This window comes from Acanthochromis polyacanthus, chromosome 2 (assembly GCF_021347895.1).
Source record: "Acanthochromis polyacanthus isolate Apoly-LR-REF ecotype Palm Island chromosome 2, KAUST_Apoly_ChrSc, whole genome shotgun sequence".
In the NCBI taxonomy this organism is placed as follows: Eukaryota; Metazoa; Chordata; class Actinopteri; family Pomacentridae; genus Acanthochromis; species Acanthochromis polyacanthus.
The window spans coordinates 18,361,810-18,388,361 of record NC_067114.1 but is presented as its reverse complement, the minus strand read 5'-3'; the positions used below and the strand labels follow the sequence as shown (position 1 = coordinate 18,388,361).

General features: G+C 40.0%; 1 protein-coding gene across 3 annotated transcripts; it reads right to left on the bottom strand.

Moving 5' to 3' along the window:
* Window positions 1-1,833: 1,833 nt before the first annotated feature.
* On the bottom strand, window positions 1,834-26,552 carry esrp2 (epithelial splicing regulatory protein 2). Of its 3 annotated transcripts, XM_022208992.2 has the most exons (17): window positions 26,445-26,552; window positions 26,117-26,269; window positions 24,973-25,101; window positions 18,410-18,523; window positions 17,351-17,465; window positions 17,072-17,167; window positions 16,342-16,396; window positions 15,698-15,808; window positions 14,710-14,842; window positions 13,196-13,238; window positions 10,427-10,728; window positions 9,273-9,506; window positions 8,752-8,950; window positions 6,762-6,966; window positions 6,462-6,660; window positions 5,195-5,295; window positions 1,834-3,324 (listed from the first exon to the last, which is right to left on the bottom strand). In XM_022208992.2, the coding sequence occupies exons 2-16, from the start codon at window positions 26,246-26,248 to the stop codon at window positions 5,209-5,211; spliced, it is 2,154 nt and encodes a 717-aa protein (XP_022064684.2). In that variant the 5' UTR covers window positions 26,249-26,269; window positions 26,445-26,552; the 3' UTR covers window positions 1,834-3,324; window positions 5,195-5,208. The 3 variants fall into 3 exon arrangements, with proteins under 3 accessions (XP_022064684.2, XP_051800883.1, XP_051800884.1); XM_051944923.1 differs by lacking the exon at window positions 26,445-26,552 and having other exon boundaries at window positions 15,698-15,805; window positions 26,117-26,309; XM_051944924.1 differs by lacking the exons at window positions 5,195-5,295; window positions 26,445-26,552 and having other exon boundaries at window positions 26,117-26,309.

The following is a 26,552-nucleotide window of genomic DNA, read 5'->3' as shown; positions in this document are numbered from 1 at the left end:
GCCATGGCTTCGTGTCACTGTTTCCTCCATCTCTCTTTTTATTTTCTTAGCTTTTGAGTTTTCCACCACCTCATCCACCCTAGAACAGTACAAATATTCAAAGGTTAAAATGATAAACTGTGATCAAAATGTGCTGATGAAAAAGCAGCGATCTGATGCCTACTTATTTATTTAGCCTTTTATGAAAAGCTACACAGACATCCAACCTGCTTATCGGTACAGTTGTAATGTAATAGTGATTTAGGACCATAACTGAGGCAGCAGAGCCAGAAATTTTTTATTTTTTTTTGTTCTTACTGGCAGCTACATTACCCACAATACAATGCGGCTGCTGACAGCTTGGTGACTTGGGTGTGTTATGTTGCACCAACCTGGTTACATTTTCACACCTGTAGTCTTCAGCATCAGCCAACCAGGGGCGGATCCAGATTCATTTTAGTGGGGGGGGCAACAACGGATATTTTGGTGGGGCCACGGAAAAGTTGTAAGAAAAAATGAAAGCTGCTACTGACCTCTCACTTTTACAAAGCATTTTTCATGTTTTTTTTTTCCTCTTTAACCCAACAGGAAAGCTGTACATGACCTTTTCATTTTGAACTGTTAACATTCAAATTATGATGGACTTGTTTCCTTGTTTATGTGAATTACAGCATCATCAGCTGCAGCATCTGCCTGTTACGTAAAACTGGTAAGCTCAATGACAGTATCCTGAGGGCAATTAAGTGACAAATATTGTGCAAGAACAGCACTATATACAACCCTGTAAATTTTCACTTCTTAGAATGTTTACTGACAATTATCACACCTAAAATAAGAAATAATATTCTGTACTTTTAGCAACTAGTTCTCAGCTGTAAACCAGAAACATCACAGGGTTCTGTATACTAATCAGTTCAAATCAAAATGAGTACTACCCAATACACAGTGAACAACAACAATCTGTACCCTTGATCTGTGGTAAAATAATCTGAAATGTTCTGTGCAGTAATGTAAATTTTAAAATACAATAAAATACAGTAAGTAGCACTCTATATATTTAATAGTAAACCCGAGAACAATAATAAACAGTAACAATACTCCATATTCTTAAATCATTTAATAGTGCACAGCTCAGCAAACATAGTGTTCTGCATAGAAATCACAAAAAACTGCTCTCAGTAATCTTTCACAGTGAGCAAATGTTCTTGTGTTGCAAGTAGTACATGGTTAGTAATGTTGGTAATGTCATAATGTTTTTTGAGCAACACATCATACTATGATGTTTTTACAGTGAAGGTTCTACTATGAAACCAGTTTGATTTGTTCAGGCGTTCTTTGTGTGAAAACTCAGAGATTTCAGGTATCAGAAGGTGGTTTTCAACTTTCTTTGTCAACTTTCTGCTTCAACTAAAAACTAAATTTATTTCACCCACCCAGCCCTCTGGACTTCCAGTAAGCTGTGTTCCTATTGGCTGTCCAGGTGGCTGCTTGGCGTTATCAGCGGCCTCAGTGGTCGCAGTAAAAAGCTCACTGCAGCTGGCAAAGCTTTGTTTTGTCATTCAAATCAGCTGTACATTTGGAATAGTTTTATTTCAGTGAGTGTTTCTACAGATAACTAACACTGTTGAAGGGCTGCTCTCTCTTGAGTGCTCTTAAAGCTACCTGTAGTCATATTAAAACAGGTGTCTTTACTGTTTTCATGTTGTTTGCTACGCTTCAATGCAACCTAAACTCCGTTTGCTTCTCTTCTGCTCTCTGCTGATTCAGGAGCAGTAAAAGGTGGACCACAACAGAAAGGTGAAAGTCTTTCTACTTGTCTTTGTATTGTTCTCCAAGTAACGACTGAAACATGCATCATTGTCAACACTTTTATTGTTTACAGTTTATACACAAGTCTAAATTCATACAAGTCTCAAACTTGCATCCAAAGAAACAAATAGCTCTTCTGCCACCAGAGGGTGATTTGGCTGCATATGGGCCAGTATTGCACTCTGGGTAATGTAGGCACAGTAAAGGTGAAAAACTAAGGCATCTATCAGCAGGCCTGTCACAGGAAAACTCATGCAGCTTTACACAATACTCTGGTTGATAACAGGGATGAAAGCATGGCTCGGACTGATTGTTACAGTCTGGAAACAAGAAGGGAACAGATACAGCAGCTTAGGTCCATCATTATATTAGACTTCAGGATACGCCTCTGTCCTTACACATTTAACAACTAAATTTCAGCTTTTGTAAAGAAATGGCATTGATAAAAATAGAATCAATTTGTCTTGCTACTCTGCTAAAGATGCTCAATTCCTTAACTCTTTGTTTAGAGCAAAAAAAACGTAGTGCTAGGAAAAAGCAAATGGATTGTTATCATACAAACGCTTTTTACAGAAAAAAGCTAATAAAAATAAAGTTAGCTATTAGTTGGTACAGCTGTGTTGTAATGCAGAATAAGCTAGTAGTCCCTGAAGCTCAAAGCAATTTAAATTAATTCATTCAGTTTAAGAGTACAGTTGTACTGTTGTCAGTAGTCTAAGTCACTTTTATGGCTTTTTTTTCTTTTTTCAACGACACCACGGCACTGCTGGAGGCCGTCAAATAATAAACATGGAGCCTGCACATACACACAGCTGTGTTTGCATAGAACTAACACAAAAGGTTCCTAAACACAAAAAACTCTAAATCCTTTAGTGGTTAACAGTGAAAATTTAGAAATATACAGAGAAGATTGTGTGTAGAAGTGGTTTGTACAGCCTCAAGCATTTCAGGATGAACATCTGTACAGTTTAATGGGGCACACACATATAGAGTATTAAATATACCTGCATGTTTGGCTTCGCAGAGCCACTGATATGATCTGTCCAGACTCCACACCATCTCTCCACAACCTGCTATTAGAATATGAGCAAATGCAGAAAAACGCTTGACGCGACATCCACAAAGTCATTCCCCCAACATGAACCTTTACAGACTGTAGCTGCTTCATCTGTGGATGTTTCAACTCCATCAGCAGCTTCAGGAGCGTCAGAACTGACAGGTGTGTGTTTGGGTTAGATCATGGAGGAGGGAGAAGCCAGCACTGGAATCTACTGGAGCTCGGAGCTGAAGCAAAGTGTCTGCGAGAGAACAGAGACTGTTCTTCTGTGGGATGATAAACTGAGTGTGGTGGAGAGGGAGATGGAGGCCTGGTGGTCAGTTACAGAAGGCCAGGTGGATCTGCTGGCCATAGAAAGTGTGGTTGGAGCACTCGGCTACAGCCCGCCTGGCGATCTCCTCGCTGGGGAAGGTGATCAAGGCCTCGCCGCTGCATTGGCCACTGAAGTTATACAATATGAGAACAGCTTCTGGTTGGAGCTACAGAAAAAAAAGAAAGAAAGGGAAAAAAACTGAAGAAAACAGGTGACTTTATTTTCCATGTAGCTGCGGCATGAAAACACCAGGGGGAGCCCACAAAGCTGAGGAGGAAAAACGCACCAGGAAAGATCATCTCATCAAACCAGTCCGGTTAGGAAGCAGTTAGGAAGAAATAAGCAGAGTTTGAGGAGTTCAAGCAGAGTACAAGCTGTTCTCAAAGACCTGAAAAAACCCACATGGCAGGTCGAAACGCAACACACTATAAGGATCTGTTCCGTGCATGCACTCATGTCCTGCACCACAATCACGTTTAATAAAAAAAAAAAAAACAATCTGATTCCTCAAGACATGCAGAGAAGAAACAATTCACTGATCACAGAGCAGTGAATTAGACCATGATAGTGCTCTCAGTATTTATCCACTAGAATGGTCAAGTTAGTGAAGAAGTCCTGGACTCAATGGTTAAGTGTAGCAGTGCTGAATAAGAGTGATTTACACTGAAATTGGTACATTGACAGTGGTGGTGTGCTAATATTTCAGCTGGCAAACAAATGCTAATCTACACTTTAAATACTTCTAAAAAAAAAAGAAAAAGTGATGCGCTCAATTGTCCCTGAGGACTGACAGCTTTCACTGTCGCTGTGAGACAGGCGAGGCTCATCAGGTCCCCAAAGTCTGCATGCTTTTAATCTCACATATTAAACAAAACATGAGCTAAAGTCTTGGTCCTAAGTTCAGATTGTTAATCACTGAACTAATTTATCCGTTTCTTCACAGAACTGTATCGACCAAATGCAGAATGCACAAAATGTTCACGTCATCTTCTGCATATAGCCTTACAACCTTTTAGTCATTCTCAAAACCTTAAGACCTGCAGTCAAAGTGATACTTTGCTTCTTGGAAAATGTGGCTTTTGATTATTACATTTTACTTTTCCCTGTTGCTGGGGCAACACCAAAACATGGTACTGGCAAAACCAAAGTCTTTGCCTTAAGTAGGCCTCAAATGATGTGGCATCTCAGTTATTTGCAGGAAGCAGTTGTACCACAAAGGTTTTACGTCAAAAATTTGAAAGATAAATGTAGGGTAGGACTAATAATTTTACATTTACAAACAACAAGACAGAATCAGCCACAATATTTTTTAAATTTAAGACGCACACGGATTTTGGTCTCGAATCACTTAAAGGACTTAATAATACCAAAACAAGCTCGTAACATTTCATACAGTCTGCGTATGTTTTGCATAAGTGTCTGTCAGGAACCTAGAATCAACACTTCCAGCAAAAGCCTTCAGTTATGAGGCAGATGTGAAGCAGCAGGTCGACATGTCGGATCAGGAGCTGTAAACCTCGCTGGCTGGACTGGGCCGTCGTGGCTAAATTATGAACTGACTTACATGAGTATGACTGGTTATGCTGTGTTTCTAGCAGCAGTCTAGGTTTTTTCTGATATTTTTTATGCCTGTCATATGAAAGAAGTTATCTGTAATAAATCAATTAAAAGTCTTCCTTGGTAAAGTTATGGTGGCTCCTTTTGAATCAGATTAAACTTATTCACCAAATAATAAATTGGCGATTTTACCTATAAAATATACCATTAAAATTAAATTTGTTTTTCTTCATTATATAACTGACCATATCTAATGTAATGCATGCACCTAAATATAGCTACTGAAAAGCTTTCACCCCTTAAAGCAGACTTTTTGACCAGCAAATCACCATTTCAGCACTTAGTGGGCATTTTAAAGCTACTAGCCTACAGTAGATGTTAGTTTTTGATGTGCATAAGCCAAAACATATAGATATTATTTAACTTAGGAAATGCCCCCTCTCTCCACTCTGCTTCTCTGGTCTGGAGGCTCTTCTTACCTTGGGGTGAGTCCCTAAAGACAGAGCCATTCTTTGGGCTGAATCAGACTCCTGGCCTGTTCGCTCATCTGAACCATGCCGCTGTACTCGTCAGGGGCGTACTACAGATAGTATAATAATGAGCAGACAGTCAGGGTGGGAGGGCTCCACATCGTTTCACACATGACAGCACACAGTTTTAGACACACACAAGATGCAGATGTATACGCTCTCAAAATGTTTCTCGAGCAGGAAGAGAAAAACACACCAAACCAGACGCACACACTCACCAAACACTGTCTGAACAGGCTACATTTGAACTACACAGTGATTAAGTCTGGGAATGTGCTGTAAAGGACACCAGTGCTGGTGTGGGAACTGGTTTCTCACCCAGGGCCAGTGTGAGAGACGCTACTGCAGCCAAAAAAAAGCGCACACTCACTCCATTAAGGACTGCAGAAGTTCAGCCAACAGTCAGAACTGGAGTCAGCTCTCAGACACACACATGGTACACTAATGGACTCACATTTCTCTGATAGTATTTAAGTTCTCCAGTGTACAACTCAAACAGAGCTCCTTTTTGTGAATTTGATACTCACACACACATACAGTTAAAAGTATAGGGGTTTTATAAGCACAAAATGGCATGAGCAATACAGAAAAAAGCAGACCCGAGATCTGTGTCCCAACAATAACCACAACACAACTCCTCCACCTTAAACCCCACTCCTCCCCTCCCCAACCTGCAGACTGTCTGCAGCCACACCTGTCAGGGTTCATACCTGCTTCAGGGGACTCCACCTAATTTGGACTGGCAGCAATAAATATGGGAAGCAAAGAGGAGGGGGAAGAGCACAAGTATTCACATGTCCCTTAGTTGAATAGTGATGTGGTTTGATTCTGCAATAAAAAGCCTCAACAGAAATGCACTTAATGGTACAACAGCTCAAGACTCGGTCATGTGGGGTAGCAGATTATGGGACTTCATAAATAACAAAACAGTGCAAAAAATACTAGCAAGTCTTATCCTGGTATTCACCATCATTATCTGCTATGAACACTCATCAGAACTTACTAAAGTACTGTTCTGGGCCTTCCGGAAAGAAGATACAACTGAAAGCATGAGAGCATTCTACATATGGAGCTAAAATGCTAGAGAATTCATCTTAAACAGCATCCTTTCACTGTGTATCGCTATGCATTTCAATACTAATCTTTGGGTGACATCCCTCGAAACACAAACGCACATTCATGTCTGTGCCTTCATTTCAGTGCAGCATGTACTGACCTGGTATCCCTGGAAGAAGCTGAGGATGTCTTTGACTCCAGCATTGTAGGGCAGTCCCTGCATCCTGACCAGGGCACCAGGCTGGGACAGTACAGGAGAGGCGGCGGCTGCAGCGGGGTGAGACTGAGCTGCGACTGCTGCTGCCATTGCTCCTGGTGGAGCTGCAAAGTAGCTAACAGTGGAAGGAGAGACTGGAGGGCTGGAGAGCAAATGGACAAAGGACAAGAACAAAAAAACATGAGGAAGACGTGGTTTGTTTCCATCCACCGAGTAGTTTGCTGTAGCTGATGCTGCACTGACCTGGGGTAGTAAGCAGTGTAGTTCATGTTCATGTTCATGTAGAGATGTGGCTGAGGAGGGTAGTAGGCCAGAGTGTGAGCGGGGCTGTGTGCGGTGGTCTGAGGAGGTCTGGGAGCAGCCAGCAGAGGAGGCTGGTAGAGGGCAGCCTCAGAGAGAATGGCAGGGGGAGTGGGGAAGGCAGCATAGGCTGTGGGGGGAGACAGACCTACAGACCAGACAAAGACATGTATGTAGAGAGTACATGTACAGTCCTGATACAAGTAATGTGGGATTAAACATATGAATCATTTGGCTTGATGCATGAGCATAGTATACAACACAACAATGTTATGAAGACCAAATCCTGTTTATTTTCTATCAGATTTCAGTGGTCAGGCTTGAGCCAGTCAGTTAAAAACTGATCAGCACTGCAATTTTGACACTTTCTTCATAGACTGTATTTAAAAGATGGTCTGAATTAGTGAAGAAAAGAAGTGCCTGCATTCTTTCTGACTGCAAAAAGAAGTCAGATCATAGACAAGTCAATGAGAGAATTACCATATTTTTAAATTATGGTCCCATTAGAGATGAGAAAGCAGGGAGGGTGCAGGGTTTGCAACTGACAAGTCACTGTCATACAGATCTACTCCTTGTTTGTCACATCTGGTTTCAAAAAACCATCCAACCAACACAGCAACAGCCAATTTCCAAATTCAAGGCTTTAAAATGGCAGCCCATAAACTAATGAGTGATGAACAGTAGCTCCATCCAATTTCTTCCTCAACATTTAGTGCTTACTATTGCCATCTGGATTATAACATTCATCTTCAAGTTTACTTTCAAATAGGTGGCTTAGATTATGAGAGTAAACTGTCATGCTTATTAAAACAGTCACAGCAAGAGGAAGACTAAACTGTAACAAAAAGGCTGTGATTGTTTTTTTTTTCTGAAAAACACCACATCAGACTGAAAAGGTCTCACAAAACCTCCTCTGTAGCAATGTAGTTTACAAAGCCTGAAGTGTCCTTCAGGCTGTCATTCTTGCGTTGTAAACACACACACGACGGTACAGATGTATTTACATACTAACAGCCACTATCTGTGTGAGGCTGTGGGCAGCAACGTCTCCCTCAGTGCCAAACAGGCGGCACGGCGACAATAGTGCCGACTTTGTGGGTCAATAAAATTGAGTGCAAAAAATAAATCACTTCCAATTACATTTAAATCACAGATGAAAGAGCAAAACCACCTTCATTTTGCAAATATGTAATAAATCTATAATAACTTTAGAAATCGTTGATTCATGATCATTAAAAAGTTCACAAAGAAAATTTTAAAAAAATTGATGGTGCTCTCTTGCTCCCAATCTAATCTCTAGCAGCAAAGACTGATACGAGTCATAACTGAGCAAAGTACACAGTTAGAGCTGCATTCAATCCAGCCTAAGCTTGCATCACTGTTTCCAGACCAGAGACTGTGTACAGTGGCAGAGCTTCGTCGTATGCATGTTCCTATCATCTACCAACAGGCTATCTTGCTGTAAAATAATTTTTCAAATACATTTGAAGAATAAAAATGTGACGTGATGTTTCAAATTTTGCTTTGAGTAGTTCAGAGATCACATATTTGGTTATTTCACTGCTGAGTCAATAGAAATTCAAGCCCCAAACTACTGTTTACCGTGTTAACCATATTTTCTTAGCATGCTAACATTTGCTAATTAGCACGAAAGACAAAGTGCAGCTGAGGCTGAATATAAAGAAACTAATTTTGCAAGTATTTGGTGAAGAACTGAAATTATTACATTTCATTCTGAGGGTGGCATGAATGCCTGTATGAAGTTTAATGGCCTTCTATTCAATAGCTGGTGAGATATTTCAATCTGGATCAGAGGGGTGAAATGAGCAAAGGTGCTAAAAATCTTGATCCTGGTTAACAAACTGTTGCTATTATCAAACAGATATAAGTCTAATTGCTGCTTTAAACATTGTCACTTGGTGGGTTAACGTACAGGGAAGCTTGCAGGGTGGAGGCGAGAGGCCACTGCGGTTCAAGGTTCCCCCCATCAGGACGATGCTCATCTCTTCTGTGGAGCACTGGAAGACCTCGACATATCGGTCCTTCATTGTCTTTTTATGGCATTTTTGGGCTACCATAAATGCTTTGTCAGGTGACTTCATTTGGATGAAGGCATCACCAGAGGGCCGCCCCTGCACAGAGAGAAAAAAAGGCAGAAAAAAAAAAAAAAAAGAAGACTGAGCGTCACATATATGTGTGATTTTGTCTGAAGTAGAAAAATCTGTGGGTCAAATGATAATTATGAAAGTTGTAGAGTAAGTAACACTGACAAATAACGCTGCTCCCAGCACTACTATCATGTGATTTGCTTAAGGTACTTTCATATTTTACAGCTGTTCAGTTTGATGAGGGGACTCCTGATAAATAAATGGTGTGTACATATTACATTTGGCATCATTCTAAGACATGGAGCTTCACAGTAACATATGGGGCTGGCTCCATGTCCTCTCTGACCTGCTGGTTAAGGACCATGTGAACTCCATGAGGTTTGATGTCAACAGTGTGTTCAGCCATGAACTCCAGGATATCTTCGATGCCGGCAGTGTAGGGCAGACCACGGAGGCGAATACAGTCTCGAGTGCTGCTCGCTGCTGGAAGGAAGGGAGGTGTAGCGAGGACTGGGACAGGCACGATGGGTGAGGGTGGTAGTGTGGAGATCAGAGGTGTAGACATGTAGCGGTTCAGGACCTACAAAAAAAAAAAAAAATCATCAATTTAGCAAATAAATGATCTCTTTCATAATTAAAAGACAACAAATTTAATTTCGCCTTTTTTCTTCACGAAGGAATTCCTGCAGTGTAACAGGAGGCTTGGCTACAATCATTAAAATGTTTTGCAAATGCAAAATAGAGACACAACACAATATGTTATAATGCAAACTCAAAATAAAGACTGGCCTGTGGCCTGCTAGTTTAAACAAACTGATTCTTCATGGTGATTGATTTAAAAAAAAAAATAATACATTGTCCAATTACATAAATTTAATCATCAGTTGTACGACGCCATGATCATGTAAATTATTGGATGTCTCGACTGTTTTGTCACTTAGTTTCAACACAATGTTTGCTCTCTTGTCTGTGTTGTCATGACATCAGTTCTCTGGAAACATTCTGACAAGGGAAGCAGCTGCTGTGGACTTCAGCCCAAAGTGACAAGTATGACACACTGGAAGGAAACGGTTTTGGCTTACTCATAGATGACAAAAATACTTACACAAGAACCTTAATTTCGAGAAAATCAAATGCATGGATTTGCCAATATATTTATCAAGAGAAGCTTTTAATGTTCAAAACAATCTGGCAAAACAAGCCAACGACAACACAGGCATGTTAGCATCTAAAATAGAAAACCATAGCTACAAGTTCCCATGTTTTTAAGAGACTTTTGCTATTACAACACCAACCTATATTAGGCAGCAGGACAGAGGAGCTTAAAACCCAGTTCTTTCATTAAAAGGACCAAGCAGTCAGGACCTTACATTTGTTTTCTCACATCATTTTGACTCCTTTAAAGCAGAACATCACAACCGTTTCCCAGATAAGAGCAATAGAAATCTGACATTTGCATGATGTGTGACACAATGAGTCCGCACAACTACAAGAATTTACCTGTTGCACTTCGGCCGCAGTGCTCCGAAACAGCTCAATGTAACGTTTCCCCAGGATCTGCTTGTGCTTCTTCAGAGCATTCTGAGCATATTCTTCACAAGAAAAGAGCACAAAGGCGTCGCCAGTGGGCCGTCCATCAGGATACTTGACAAATAGCAGACCCTCGCCACCATCTGTAACTGGGCTCTCAGGACCAAGAAAGGACAGCACTTCCTGTGGTGTGGCAGTAAACGGCAGCCCCCGCATACGGATAATCACCTGATTCTCTTTGGACAGGAACTGGGCCACCTCATTGGACGTACCTGAAGTCACAAAGAAAGGAAAGGTTAAACATCTTGGATCTTAAGACTCCTCAAACACACAATTTAGTCTCAAGTAAAGCTAATATGTTGTTTTGGAGCAAACTTCTTTTATCAGCACAGCAAGCCACACACTGACAGTGGGCATGGTCAAGGTGTACCTAATTTCAGATTTTGACAATCATGTATATCAAGACCTTGTCAGTTTCCTGTAAAAGAGTCTCAGTCTGTTCTGGTCCATCCTATTATAGCATATTAGCTTTGTAATATTTGTCTATTAGCATTAAAAACAGTGTACAATTAAGGCTTATGGGATCCAAGGGAAAAGTCTTAGAACTTGGTCACTTTGGACATTATAGCCACATAATAAATATGTATATAGTAAAAATGTATTATCTGCTATAAAGTTTATCCCTGCATGTCAAGCCCCCATTTAAAACATGAATATTTAATTTGGTCCTTAATGATTGGCTGTTCTTGATAAAAATGTCCTAACAGCTCTGATGGAGCTCAGGATTCATCTGGAGAAGCCTCGTTATCATCAGTTCCTCTGTATAAACCTGCAATCAGTGTTTAACTGCGGACCTGTCATATGTGCATCAGAACATAGTACATCATTTAAAGTCAGATCCTGACTGTTCACGAATGTATCACTGCTGTATCACGTGCACTAACGCGCACTTCACTGTCAATTTAAAAAGGAACTTATTATTTCTTCTGCTGTGTCATGCTGCACAATACACAAACAACTATATAACTATTTATACAATTATATAGTTCTGTTTAGAGTGACACGAGCCAGGTACATTCTTAGAATTTAAAGGGTACCATAGGACAAAAAAAAATATCTGTTTCATACAATTTTGTTATCTCATGATAAAAGCATTGCCACATCTCCCAAATCTCCCTTTCACACTCTGGCACATAAGCATTTCCTTCAGCAAGGCAACTACAGAAATCTGTCGCAGGTTGAGCTTCAGAGCGATCTGCCAGGAATGTTTGGGCCACAAATTCTTCATGTGTAGCAAAAGTATCCTTAGTTAAGTATTCTGCATCCAATTTGCTATTTTTAGTATAATCATTTTTAAACATCTCAGTGTGATTCCCTGGCTCTTATGACACAGTCATCTGCTTTCCACTTTATTTCCTTTGCTTATATCCTCCTTCACCTTCTGAACCACAAGACTGTCTAAGGGTGAGAGTTGCAAAAATTACAAAACGAGGAAATATATGACCATTCAAACACAGACTATAAAAACAAATTGTCTTGCTTTATCTCTGAGTCAACCCTTCAGTTCGCAAGTAAAGCTATCTGGTGTAGAGCTGTTCAACCAACTGACCTAAAGTCACAGCACTGTAGGCATGTCTACTAACCATATTCAGTTAAGTTTTGTTCCAACAATTACAATGTAGAACATATTAACTGAGAGGAAAAAATTACACTACAAGCCCAGCCAAAATGAGAATTCTGATGGCTTATCAAAAATACGATTGTCTTTCAGTGATGACGCTAACAAACACAAACAACTGTGAACATAAGGTTCATGAAAGGCACTTACTGACTAGTCAAAGCACTGACTAAATAAGAGATTTAAGTATTGTCCCTATTCCGTCTGCCTTTAAAAAAATAGATTCAGATAATAGTTTTTATTTGTACAGATTAAACAGCCACAACATCAGATTTCCCTTTCAAATGATGTTTCCCCATGCACTTAACATTTTGCATTGTGCATTTGTTTACTGCATTCAGATCTATTGAAAAATGCAACTGTGTCATGCCTGATTGAACTACTTGCATAAAGTCCAGTGTGCTGTCAATCTGTATTGATCTTAACTCATCTGAGTAAAGTCCAGAGTCTGACTAGCAGCCACTGTAAGTTATCTGCTGCCAGTGACTGTGTTTCTTTCTCTGCCATCTTTATCCTGTGTTACTCCTGACTGCTGGTCAATGGTCCAGAGGCCCCAGGCCCTGCCTTTGTCTCTTCACACCCCCTTTGTATCAACACTGAGTGGGTTCTTTCACTCGGCGTCAGCCCTCTCTCCCTCAGGGGAGCGGAGCTCGAGGCTGAACTGAACAGGTGAGCTGCTGTAAGCTCAGAGTAAAATTTCTCTCCAACTGGCCTCTGAGGGGTTTGCCTAGGGAAAAGGAGGTGAGGAAGGGACGGGGGCTGAGGGGGACGCTCCTCACAAAGCGTCTTTCATTAGTCCGAGATAAGCTGCTCGAGAGTCGCTGGGATGAGGCAAAGACACAGGTAACAGGAGAGAGAGCCAGAGAGCAAAACAGATCCCTTCCTTTACTCCTTTACAGTCACTACAGAGCTGCACTTTTACAGATGTGGGAAGTGGGGGATTGTTTTTTCTCAAAGGTGCACGAAAGCCACGAAACAGAATGCTACCCCAGCTAACAGAAAGTCTTTCACTATGATGGTGAGAAGAGAGAAGTGGGGGGAAAAAAAATCTGAAATCTGACCTCCTGCAATCTTGAGGAATTCCTCTCCTGTGGCCTTGTAGACCTGAGAAAGACAAGAAGAAAACTGGATTGTCACAAACGACAATTTCAACTCACAAAAGTAACATACACTGTGTTATGCCCTCAAACTGAAGTTAGGAAGTCATAGATCGTTGATTCCAATTAAGAAAAAAAAATGACAGCTGTAAGACAACAATGTGGTTTAACCACTGATCTATAAATAAACCCTGGATGTTGCATCCGACTAAGCGGGCAGCTAAACTTTGAGGTAAGCGAGGCTGGGCTAGCAGCTACATTGTGGGCCCCAATAAGCAGTAGTGCAAGTAGTGGTGTCACACACACACACAGAGACACACACACACACAGAGAGAGAGACACACACACACACACACACACACAGAGAGAGACACACACACACACACATAGAGAGACAGACACACACACACACACATAGAGAGACAGACACACACACACACACATAGAGAGACAGACACACACACACACACAGAGACAGACACACACACACAGAGACAGACACACACACACAGAGACAGACACACACACACACACACACAGACACACACACACACACAGAGACAGACACACACACACACAGAGACAGACACACACACACACACAGAGACAGACACACACACACAGAGACAGACACACACACACAGAGACAGACACACACACACACACACACACACACACACACACACACACACACACACACACACACACACACACACACACACACACACACACACACACACACACACACACACACACACACACACACACACACACACACACACACACACACACACACACACACACACACACACACACACACAAGAAGAATTTTTTACTTCTTAATAATTTGCTTTATATCAGAATATAACTTATTCTATAATTATAGGTATATATGTCTAAATATTTATTAAGAAGCATATTTAAAAATTAATAAAATTATAATGATTAATTATTGTCAGTAACAGGATATAATAAGGGGCTCTGTTCTGCCATGCTTGGGAAATGTACCTTGTACTGACATAAAATAAACTATAAATTCAACTTACTTATGAAAGGTTTTCCCCTTTCCTGTAAGTACAGTTAATTGCTGCACAAGACAGCATAATAAATGGTAAGAAACGAGTAAAATAATAAAAATACCGAGAAAGAATAACATGTGCAAGTGCATTGGATTGCTTTGTTTAAACCAGCAGGGGACCACAGCAGGGCTTTGTTTTGGGGCTCACAAGATGTCCGCTTTAGTATATCCGGTCACCTCCGCTTCAGCAGCCCAGTACAACACCCAGGGTCTATTATAGATCAGTGGGTTTAACTCTCAAGCCTGAGGTATTAATTGTTTTTCCTGATAATTCAATCATCATTTAGTTTAGAATACACTTGCATTCACTGTCTCTTAATGACTTTAAAGAAAAACTAGTGTTTGGATAAGCAACTATTTTTAAAACACAAATCACACTGAGTATGAGTGAACAAGTTACCTCAATGTAGCGACTACCCATGTGGTGTTTGTGGCGCTCCAGAGCCAGGTCTCTGTGTTCCGAGTTGATGAAGCGAACTAAGGCTTCGCCATTCCTCCTGCCCTGAGCGTTCAGACACAGCGCAACACCACCCCTGAAACAAAAGCATACAGACACTTTAATGCCACACAAGTGAATATAAGGATCCACAGTTGGGTATAAAACAGATTTTTCCTTTCTACTTTCACATCTTCACTTCTACAGCCATCTTTGCTTGGTGTTGTCATCAGAACTGTGTTATCAGCGATACCAAGAATCTTGTCAGGTCAGTATCAGGAACACATTGAAACACAGGCAAACAGTGAGTCTGGCTCTGTCTAAAAGTAACGCAATCAGACTACCAGGAATTTAAATCCTAGCAATTACGTTCCGTCTATATTGTTTCCAGACCTTGTGCTGTGTGCTTAAATGCTGCTGGCTCAAGCTACATGCTGTATTTACTGTACAGACATGAGAGTGGTACTAATCTTCTCAGCAAGAAAGTGAACATATGCTTCCCAAAATGTCATACTATTACTACTTACTTACCATTTCTAAAGACATTTCTGTGATTATCTAATATTTGAACAAGATTATGTCTACTGCAATGATTGATGAGCAAATTCACCATCTTAGCTTAGTATGCCACAATGCAACGTTTCCAAAATAGAGCTCAACTACAGCTGAGGCTGAGTACAAGTCTCTGTTAAAATAAGAAGGGCCTTTAAACATAAATTTTCTCAAAGACCTTTAAAGGTTCCAAGGGACTGCTACAAGTATTTCATCTGACCGACAAACATTAATAATTAAAAACAAACTTACTACATCAAAAGCACAGAATAAGTCTGCACCTCATTCCAACATGCTAAAAGCTCCAAAAATCACTTTTAAGTGTTTTATATCAACAGAAGTTTAAATGACGTAATGGGGTAATGGGACTGTTGGAAGATACTCAGGAAGTCCAACGTACTTGGCAATATTAAGGCCTTTAAAGAAGCGAGCGATGTCTTGGTCTGAAGACTGCCATGGAAGCCCTCGTGCTCTGATCACTGTCTCACTGTCAACCGGCTCCGTCTTACTGCTGCACAAAAAAAAGGAGATCAAAAAGAAAGAAAAAAATAACATTTGGTCCATCCCCATAATAATGACAAAAAGAACAATAATTAGCACAGGTCATTAAAAGCATTTCCACATATGGCTAGAATATTTTTTAAAAGTACTATCACTCTTGTATGTTTGAACAAATTGTCCACAGATTGTAGAGACAGAGTCCACTCAGACTAAGTGCTTAACTCAGAACACACTCTCATGATTAAATGTCAGAGGGTTGTCAAGGTGATAGGCTTTTGGCTTTCTGAGAACAGCAGGATTTGGTGCTCTGCTACTAGATATCCAGGTAAGCACTTGATGGCAAAGTTGGACAGCTTTAATAACACACTTGTGGTTTTCTTGTTGCTGTAATCAATGCCCAGAGCCTGAGGTCTGAGATCTGAATACAGTTCAGGGGGGTTGTGAGTCTGCAAACAACACTGCTGGCTAACACTTGTGGCAAGAACTCACACAGAGATGGACTGAGATAACAGTGTACTGTGTGTACTAAATGTTCATACGTACCATGTGCCAGAGTCGAACTTGTACTTCACAGTTTCAACACAGCTGAACTTGTGATCTAAAAAAAACCCCACAAAATTGTATTATTATTGGGAGATGTTCGATTTAAAACAATGTTCCTTCTCATGTAGTGAAGACGTTCATTCTGCCAAGTACTGTGAATTTTAAGCACATTACATTCCTGTAACCTATCACACCCAAAGACATACTTGGCTGTTATTTAGAGTGTAAAGCCAAAGGGGACTGCCACAGTCAAGATGGAAAATCTCAGATTAAAATTTGATTTATTTGTACAGCAACATATCTGGAGTCATCCGAGTTCTGTCTATAGAGCAGTAAATTGTCTAATGATGGATAATTCCTTGCTGCTGTAACACGTGTTTTTGAAATCTGGATTTAATGGGGAATAAATAGCATAAGGGTTTCTGACTGTAATCATGACATTTTTTAATAATCATCAAATTATAGAAGCTTCTATTTAAGTTCTATTTGTGTAAACATGAAGGCCTACAGATTCCATAAATTTAAAAGCAGGAAATGTAAAGACTTCAATGCCATAGTGCTCATTACATTAAAAGGTCTGTAAAGTATTTAACACACACTGAGAACTGCTTAATAACTGCATTTCACTTCACTGCTCTTTCTTGTGTCCAGGTATTTCTAACTGAAACAAGGCATTTGGCATTAGTACAGCGTCAGATTGTTTTAGGTGCAAACTCTGGTGGTTACTTACTGTAGGGCTCATCCAGGATGCAGAGTGTCAGCTGCACCATGCCCATCACCTCCCTCACTCCCATCATCTGCTCTGACACAGCAGGAAGACCAACATCTGACACACAGTTAAGGCTGCTACCTGGTTTTAACAGTTTAATGTTGTTTAAAGATTTTGCACTTGCATCATTTCACGTTATCACACTTTAAGTGCATTAGCAAGGAAAAGTCTATATACTAGATACCATTCTGCTTATCAAAACGATTAAAAAGCTTCTGATTTTGGTCTGGCAAAGGATACATTCCAGCATGGAGGTGAGTGTGAGCTTCTGTGCAGGGCCGGCATTTGGGCAGCATTTGTGAAACTCCTTTCTCACATCCACGAATGAAAAGAAACATTCAGGAAGGACAAGATTCTAGACAGGAAGAAACAAAAAGGAAAATATTTAGTGTGGTACTACAGCAGTACAGAAATCTGATATGGATATTCGATATACCAGGAAACCTAAAGACAAAAAGCAGGAAAGAAATAATTCCAAGGTTGAGGGTAAGTTCATGCGCAAGTCATCCTGTGTTATAGTTATATAATCAGACCACAAAAAAAGGAGATAATTGTAATTCAAAAGATGATCATCACTCATTACTATGTGACCAATGCACAAATCAGGAACAGCTAAAATCATATCTTTGAAATTCTATGATTCAACACCAGCACATTTTTTTAAAAACTCACTAGTTATGTGTTTTGGGTTAGGAGCTCCACAGTGGATCATGGGTTAGAACTGCCGCCTTACAACTAGAAGATCCCCAGTTTGTGTCCCAGTCAGGGCCTGGGATCTTTCTGCATGGAGTTTACATGTTATCCCTGTGCATGTGTGGACTTCCTCCCAGTCCAAAAAACATGCTGTGATTACTAATAATTATAACTGCCGATTCTAAATTGTAGCTGTGAATGTCTGTGTGTGTGACCCTGTGATAGACTGGCGACCAGTCCATGGTGTCCCCTGCCTTCGCACTAAGTCAGCTGGGATAGACTGAAGCCCCCCGCGACACTAATGAGAATTAAGTGGTGTATAAATAACGGATGGATGTTTTGAATTTAACTTTTTCACACACTATACATATATTTCAAACCATGAACATAGAAAACCACCGTTATCTGATTTAGTGGAATTACTAATACACTATGTTTGAGCTTTACATGCAAACGATTAACAATTTGTCAAAAAATAAAAATAAAAAAATATATAGCAAATGTGTCTGAAAAAGCTGCTGGTTACATATTTTCATTTTAAAATCCTGAATTTCTGTATTTTCCTAGGACCATGCGACTGTCCAGAGAGTAAGAGGAAATATTCACCTTTTTGGAAGCCTCGGGGTGGAGGGCCTGTCGAATGATGAGAGGACTGTTGACACAAAGTGTGTAAGAGTTCCTGCCAAGACATTTTACTTCTGATGACACTGACTGCTGGAACTGCACAGTGAAACAGAGAGGAAGGAGAAAAGAAAATCAAATGTTATTTGTTTATTTGTTTTTTCAAAGCAGAACAATATAATAACCTGAACATGTTTAAATTAGATTTTAAAAAATCCAAATACAAAAGAACAAGTAATATTTTATTTTGAATTATTTCATTCCAATTCATTTGTAGCTTAATAGTACATGGGTCAAGTATGATTCAAATAACTGCCTAACACTATTTTAAAGAGAGAATCAAACAAGGGACTTTAGATCTAAAGGTAGAGAAGTGAAGGTGGTGTTTTTGATATTGGAGTGTTTCTCAAGAGGAACAAGTCTTGTCTGACAGGTTTTAGAGTTTGCCGTGAGAGGGAGAGAGCAGACAAAGGAGAGGAATGATCACACCACTAATCACCAGGATCACAGATTTCTCTTTGCACAACCAACAGTCACAGCCAGGTAAGAACACAAAAACAACCCATACGAGTTCAACCTGTATCACTTTACGTAAACTCGGATGGCTACAGTCCTACATACCAGCACATCCCACATATACATGTTTGTTTACAACAATCACGAGTCCAGCGAGTACCGTTTCTTTTGTTGTGTCAACCTGTTGCTGGCTGTGTTTAAATGTCAACAAAGACCATCTCTTTAATATCAATATGCACTAAGGCTCATGACATTCAGAGCCCTGCGTTTCTGAGAATCATTTTCTTATGATTTCACCTGAATCACCTTCAAAGGCAGTCAAATGATAGTGATATTAAAGAACGAGGTGTGCTTTACATCAAGTTGCTGTTACTGGAATTGTTTTTTAAACTCAATATAATGTGACAAATAATTTGGATGTCAAATTGAACAACAGTTATTCCCTCCTTAACTTATATTTTCATGCTAACCAACATCTGACATCCACAACCTCCGTTCTTTTTGTCGTCTCAATCCAGGTGTCTTATATTGGATATCAAAATAATTCATTTCGGCCATTGTTATTTTCATACAGCATTTGGAGAGGATGTGGTGACCCACCCACACAGATCGCTTCATAACAATGGCATCTTGAAACTTCTTTAAAGTCATACTGACTTGAATGACACATTCCCACGCACAATGAAAACTGCCATTTGATTCTGAAATGAACCACTTTAGAAAGCTGTTAGTTTCCCGTCTTTCTTCCCTCAACACTCCAAGTTACCTCTGTAAAAGCAGTTACACCATCTGGATATGGGACCACCTTAAACTCAGTGACTGACTAGTTTCACATGGCCACTGGCTATGACAGACCTTCAGATAGAGGGAGAGCCTATTCGAGGTGCATGTTGGGGCATGATCCTTAACAGTCAGACAGAAATGTGGCACTATTCGGCAGCAGCAACCCGCTACTAGCAAGGGAAGAAATGCTTCAGAGTTTGATAAAGGGGGGTTTAGGATGGCTGGACAGAAACACTAAAGAGTCACTAAACACTGAGAAGACTAAAGAAAAAACTGTTCAATTATTTACAGTGGCCCCCATGAACACCAGCAGGCCTACAAAACTCCTGTCAAAACTATGAATTTGTAAAATCCTCTCTCTCAGCAATCCCTCTTTACTTTACCTTGTAAAAACGACAGTTTTTCACGTAACCAGATAAAACATGGTGGTTTTACACTGAACAAGTGAGTATCACAGAATGCATAAGGTCAGTGTGCGCTGTCAAACTACATTACATGCTTTTACAACGTGTCTAAAAATGGCAGCAGGAATAACTTCCAAAAGCACACATTTAGTACTGAGGTAAACAAAACTTAGACGTTGTAAACACTTTCTGCAGTGTAAGAGCTACTGAACAAGTGAAACCACAGTGTTTGCATGGTGCCCCTAAACAGTGCTTATTTGACTGTCAGCATTGCCACAGAAACAACAGGATAGTTTAATGACAGATCTGCTGCGATGCTTCACATTCCCATACCAATAAACAGTGTGTGAGAGCAGCCACTTCAGAAGTTAAAATAGGTAAAGTGACATACCACATGCTCATCTGTGTACCCATCTACTCTATAATATTTAACTAGCATATGAAACTTATCATATGATTCTCATTTACAAATTTTCAAAGGCTCTATACACACCAAGAGGTCCTTACAGGTGCCGGGAAACTAAACACTAAAGACATCCGACCATTTGTTGTCCATCCAGACAAAAACCCTCTTTGGTCAAAATTTTAATTCTCACACAAACATGATAAACTGCAAAGATGAAGCAAAAAGGTACAACTCTTTGATGTACAGCCCAGGACCTCATTTAATGTTCACATTCTATACATTGACAAGAAGTCAAATGCGGTTATTTCTTCCCTCAGGGCTTAGTATGCACCTGGCTTAATACCTGGAGCTTTCATTTTTCTAACAGTAAACACAGAAATCCCACACTACAATACTCCAAAGTTTTATAGATTAACGTAGCAGCACATTTTCAGCTCAGCCATACAGCACAATTTCATGTTTACAGTGTTAAGAGGACTAATGTTTGCTCATAACTGTGCATGCAGCCCCACCTTGGCCTATTTCTAAAGCCAGATTACTGAGAGCAAAGCAAATGTTACAGAAGAGGTAGCGGCACACCCTCATCCTTTCTCATCAACGTCAAAAGCCACAATTAGACAGAACAAACAAGCTGAGCAGAAGACAAATCTTGCATTGATAGGTAGACAACAAGCCATCATAAAATAACCACAAAAAGGTCATGGCTTCCACTTAAACTGGCTAGATTTCATTTTCAGTGGGCACAATCTAGACAGCAGTAACCACAGTCAACAACATGAAAGGACTATTGTACAATATATAAAATACAACAGGTTATGATGTAATTTCTGCAACATGCTGCCAAAAAAAATTAACATCTGTCTGGTTACTGTCTACTGGTACCCTTGGCTCTGTTGTCAAAAATGGCTGCTCATGGGCAGTTTCTGATGTGATAATTTACCATATCATCTGTAGAAACATTGCATATTTTAGTTTATTTTTAAAAAGTTAATATTTGTTTCTCCAAAACTATTTCAGGAGTTAGACATATTACTGGTGCAACTTTCTGTTTTGCTCTAGCACTGAAAGGCATTTCCATAGATGAGGGGGACACGATCCTATCAGAGATTCTCTCCGGTGTAGCTGGACTGTTTGTGTGCAGCGGTGAGGTAGTGTGGTGGTGGATGAAACAAACTCAGATAAGAGCAGCAAGGAGTGTCAGGGCAGTCCCTGTGGGCAACTGTTCAAACACACACTTCCACCACAGCACGTTTTGTGACACAAAAGGTTGTCCCATTTGTGACTGGGCCAAGTTGGGGTTTGAGTATTACTTTAATTAAAGTACCTTTCCCTGAGTTTACATGGACTTATTTTTGTAGTCACTCCCGCTGTTTTTTTTGTAGTGACCCAATTTCTTAAACATCATGTAGATAGGAAATACAGCTTCATTTTGCAGAAAAGGGATAAATAAAACGAGTTTCATGTGCAAAACAACTGGTTATCAGTCGGTGTACCATTCACAAACGCGCACACAGTAACTTTTCTGTCAGAGTCTGTCCACTCACTGCACCGCATCAGAATCAAATCTAACAATCTAAATGTAAATATATTAAGGGCCAACTGATATGTTTTTCTCAAGCCTGACACTAATCATGAAGATCAGAAATCAAGGAGACCGACGATGAACATTTCTAATCGATATACATTTGCAGTAAAACTGAACATCTTGATGTCAAAATTGTGAATAACATATTCCAACATAAAACTGTATTCAGACACCTGTGATTATTTTTTTGTTCTACATATGGGACATTACTCGAGACGAGAGCAAAAAGCAGTCACAATAGATCAAGAGAGGCAGCTTCATCACAGCCAAAGTAGCATGTTAAAATAATTTTATGTTATCTGGAAGTGGCTAAAACATATTTCTTAGCCTGATTCCCCCCAATAACTTGTGTTCTTCTGTAACTGTAAAGCAGTGTTTGCAGCAACATGTACACATTTCTTTTAAGATACTCTTTATAAAGAAGCAGCGACTAGATTTCTTGATCTTAAGAATTTTTGATATGTTAATGCAAATTAGAGCATTTTGTGTTATGCAACGTTTAACTGAAATATTCAAATCACAGTTGTGTGAAACACCCTTTAATGCGATTCATCATGGGAATCTTTTCACAAGATGGCTACCTTTGTAGTGAGTGTCAAACATTAGCAACTTAAATTAAAATCAAATCCAGCCAAGACTTCTGGCTATGGCCCAAAACTGTTGAAAAATCTTTAAATAATGAGCATATAAACGCCATGTCTCAGTTTCACAACGATGTCTGTGAACTCTCACGTTACATGCAACACACCACAAGCTGCAACATGCTGTCAGTGCCCTCAACTAAAGTCAAGCATGTACAGCCAGCGTCAGCGTGACTACAGCTAAAAAAAAAAATCCATCAGTCAACTCCATAGATACAAAATGAACACAACATAATGTGATAAAAGCATCACAGCTTCACTCGTAAAACACAGATGTTGGCTATATCATCTTATACATCAATTTATTCCTGATACACATAATTTAGCTTTTAAAATGCATTTCTAATATTTTGAAAAGAAAAGTTTGGCAAATGTCCAATAGAGGGACTTGAACATAAAAAGTCTTTCTGAACTAAAACGGAGTATCTGTTGTTGTTGGACCTGGCTGCCATAGACTTTCTTGTACTGGAACTAAGAAACTAGAAAAAAGTTAATATTTAGTTCAAGTTATTTAAATTCAATTTTGCAGAGCTTCTATCACAGTTCAGCATAATGTAGGATTTTTATGGCATCTGAGCTGGGTGAAACGAGTGAGAAAAAAAAAACAGGTGGAACTGAATCTACCCTGGTATCCATTTTTACAACTTGACATGAGGTAATTTGCCATATCTAATACATATACAGTTTGTACTCATTTTATCATAATTATCTTACATACAAATGAAAAGCATTACGAAAAGGACATCAGAAGGTCAACTAACAGTGACCGAATTCAACAGAAAAAGGACCGTGATACGGTTTAAATCTGGCAAACTGCACGAGAGCCAAGTGTTTAACAGCCCTGCTAATGTCTCCAGCCTTCTCTACCTTAATAAATCTTTCACCAAAGAAAAGCAGCAGACGTCCTTGGGGGCTCTGACCACACAGGTCAATACAACAAGCCCACCAATAACAGACAGTTGCTTGTTTCCAGTCTACACCAAATAAGTTGGAATGGGTCGACACATCTAAAAATACAACAACTTTGAACCACGTGCTTTTAAACTGTAGTTCCAAAAAACGCCTCCAACTATCTGAACAATTTTGACTTGCTTGTCTTCCCTGTATCAGCAGGGATAAAACTAATCTCAGAGTGACCAATAGTAAGAGAAAGTTAGCAGTGAGACAAAGGTATGAGAAGAACAAACTGATTGCTTGGGTTAATATTTGAAGGTTCAGCACACAATCTAACCTAGAGTGGCTGAAGTCTTACCTGCTCTGTATGTGTAAAGCCCAAATGACATCAGTATTTAGACTTAACTCCCATGAAATTCTCTCATTCTGTATGCTACGTGTTGAGTTGAATAATTCTGGCAGCGTCATTAGTGTAAAGCCCCAGGGAGAATTTGAAGAAAACAAATAAGAAAACTCATTATCCAAACAAACATGAAAGCACATGCACTTCATTCACTCCACAACAGCACGAATCGCAATGCCGACACACCGGTCCAGCATGATAATGAGAGGTTTCCAAACTGTAAGAACAGTGCACCCAGTGCAAACAAACACTCCTGCAAGGGTGGCTGAAAAACATGTTTGGCAACATAAGTACGGATGTCACGACACACCTCTTGACAGGGAGAACCAAGAAAGCCAATTCACATCTTGGCCATAAAGAGGTAAAGATGAAGCCCCTGATCTGTGAAGCCTCGCCTCCTCTCTGTCCTGCAGCCTAAAACAGAGGTGCGGTACCGGGTAAACATTCCGCCTTCCAGATGTCTGCAGCAAGCATCAGGCCGAGACAAGACTAGACCTGCGACGACTCCTTATCTCCAGACACCTTAGGCTCTGCCCATCCTTGCTCTGGAGCTTCTACAAAACTGTCAGCAGAGTTTAATTGTCAGGGCCAAACCAATGACACATCTCTACCAGGTGGAGGCCCGTTTCTTCTCAAAGGTCATATGGGAAATTTGACTCTCTTCACATTAGCTTACAGCTTAATACCCAGTCAGGCTTGTCGTGTCACATCTCGCTCCCGGCAAAAACTGTCAGAGGAAAGTTTTCTTGGTTTAATAAGTTTCTGAATTCCCTATATTGTTAGAAAGGGTACAGAGGTTTTACTGTATAAACTGAATACAATGACCACAACTTTCACTCTATTTTTGGTTAAAGTGACATAAAGATTCCTCGTGGAGATTAAATGACCTGATAGTAAAGTGACCGGTGAGACTCACCTGTTGCAGAACTTTGTCCAGGGGCTCAGCTTTGATTATTTCGTCCAAAGTCAGTCCTGTTTCTTCTTTACACTGGTCTGTCAGCTCCAAAGAGTCTGGCTTAACATGACATTTATGAAGCTTCCCGACCTGTGGAGGGATTTAACGTTTCATGGCACGGAATACATCATTTAAAAAAGCTAATTAATGGCAAACTACCGTTGTGTCAAAAAGCAGTTGTCTGCCAAAAACAGATTTCTCAGTTTAAATACATATACAGCCGCTTTAATCCGGATTGAACATCCATAACATGAAAAAACACAAAACTAATTTAAAGCAATGTTAAACTTTAATGTTTCTTGTTGTCGTTTATGGCATAATTTGGTAGATTTTGTGATGACATGTCTAAAATCCTTGTCTGTATTCGTAAACTGGACTGTAAATGAACTTAATTTACTGATGGTTTTTGCATATCTCATGGGCTGCAACCTTTAAAACATAACCCTGAAGTCATATTGGTGCATTAATAACATTTCGGTCAGAGTATAGGTGTTGCAGTCCTTTTTTGGCAAGTAGGGAACTGTATTTTATGAGTTGAATTGGTGCTTTTAAGCTACAAAAAGAACAGAATTAATCATAATGAAGAACACAGAGCGGGTAAACTAATGTTGACACATAAGGATAACAGCAAAAGCGTTTTCTTAATGACCCAGATAAAAGCGGCTGTGAACGTATAGAAACTGCGCCATATCGGTTTTTGGCAGACGACCACTTTCTGGCAAGGACACCCCCCGCATAAAGGAAATTAACTCTTCAAAAAGTCAAACAATTGACAATGTAGTTGCAATGAAAGCACTTAATTGTCAATAAAAGCGTCGTTTACATGGACAAGCTGACATGCTAAACCAAAAGGGTGTGTTTTCTCCTTTAGGTGAAGCTACATTTCTCAGCTGCTCGTTAAGTTTCACTCGCACACCTGTTAAAAAGGTGAGCTAACGCAGGCAGAGCTGATGTAGCACTAGCTAGCACGAAACACGGCTACAGAGAGCACACCATGTTGATTTAAATGTCAAACACTGTTTCTCTAGAGGTAGACACTATGCCACAAACACTCTGGCTACACAAGAAACCGTACAACGAACGAAGGGGTCAGAAAGGTCCGTACCTTTTTCTCATGTAGATCCACAATTTGCCACACCAAGAGAATTATTTCCCTCTCATCCGAACCCAGTTTACCCCCATTTGCACCAGCTGTTGCCCCAAAGAACACCACCAGAGTATCACTGTGCGAAGCCATCAGGGACCACAAGGGTAAAAACTACAATTAAAGCAAAGATTAAAATAAAAATAACACGAGGGTTCACCTTTTTCCAAGTGATAAGAAGAGCGAACAAAAGGGCTGGAAACTCAATTGAGATAAACGGAGAGAGAAAAAAGGGGGGAGAGATTACTTTCAGAGGAGCCACGAAAGAGTTTGCGGTCAGAGACTCTACCTGTTGCTGTACTTGAGTGTGTTCTATCCAGAGATACTGGTTTAACTGGTAAAGAAGGGTGGAAATCCGTGTGTCTTTCACACGAACTCCATAACAAGCCCCGGAGTT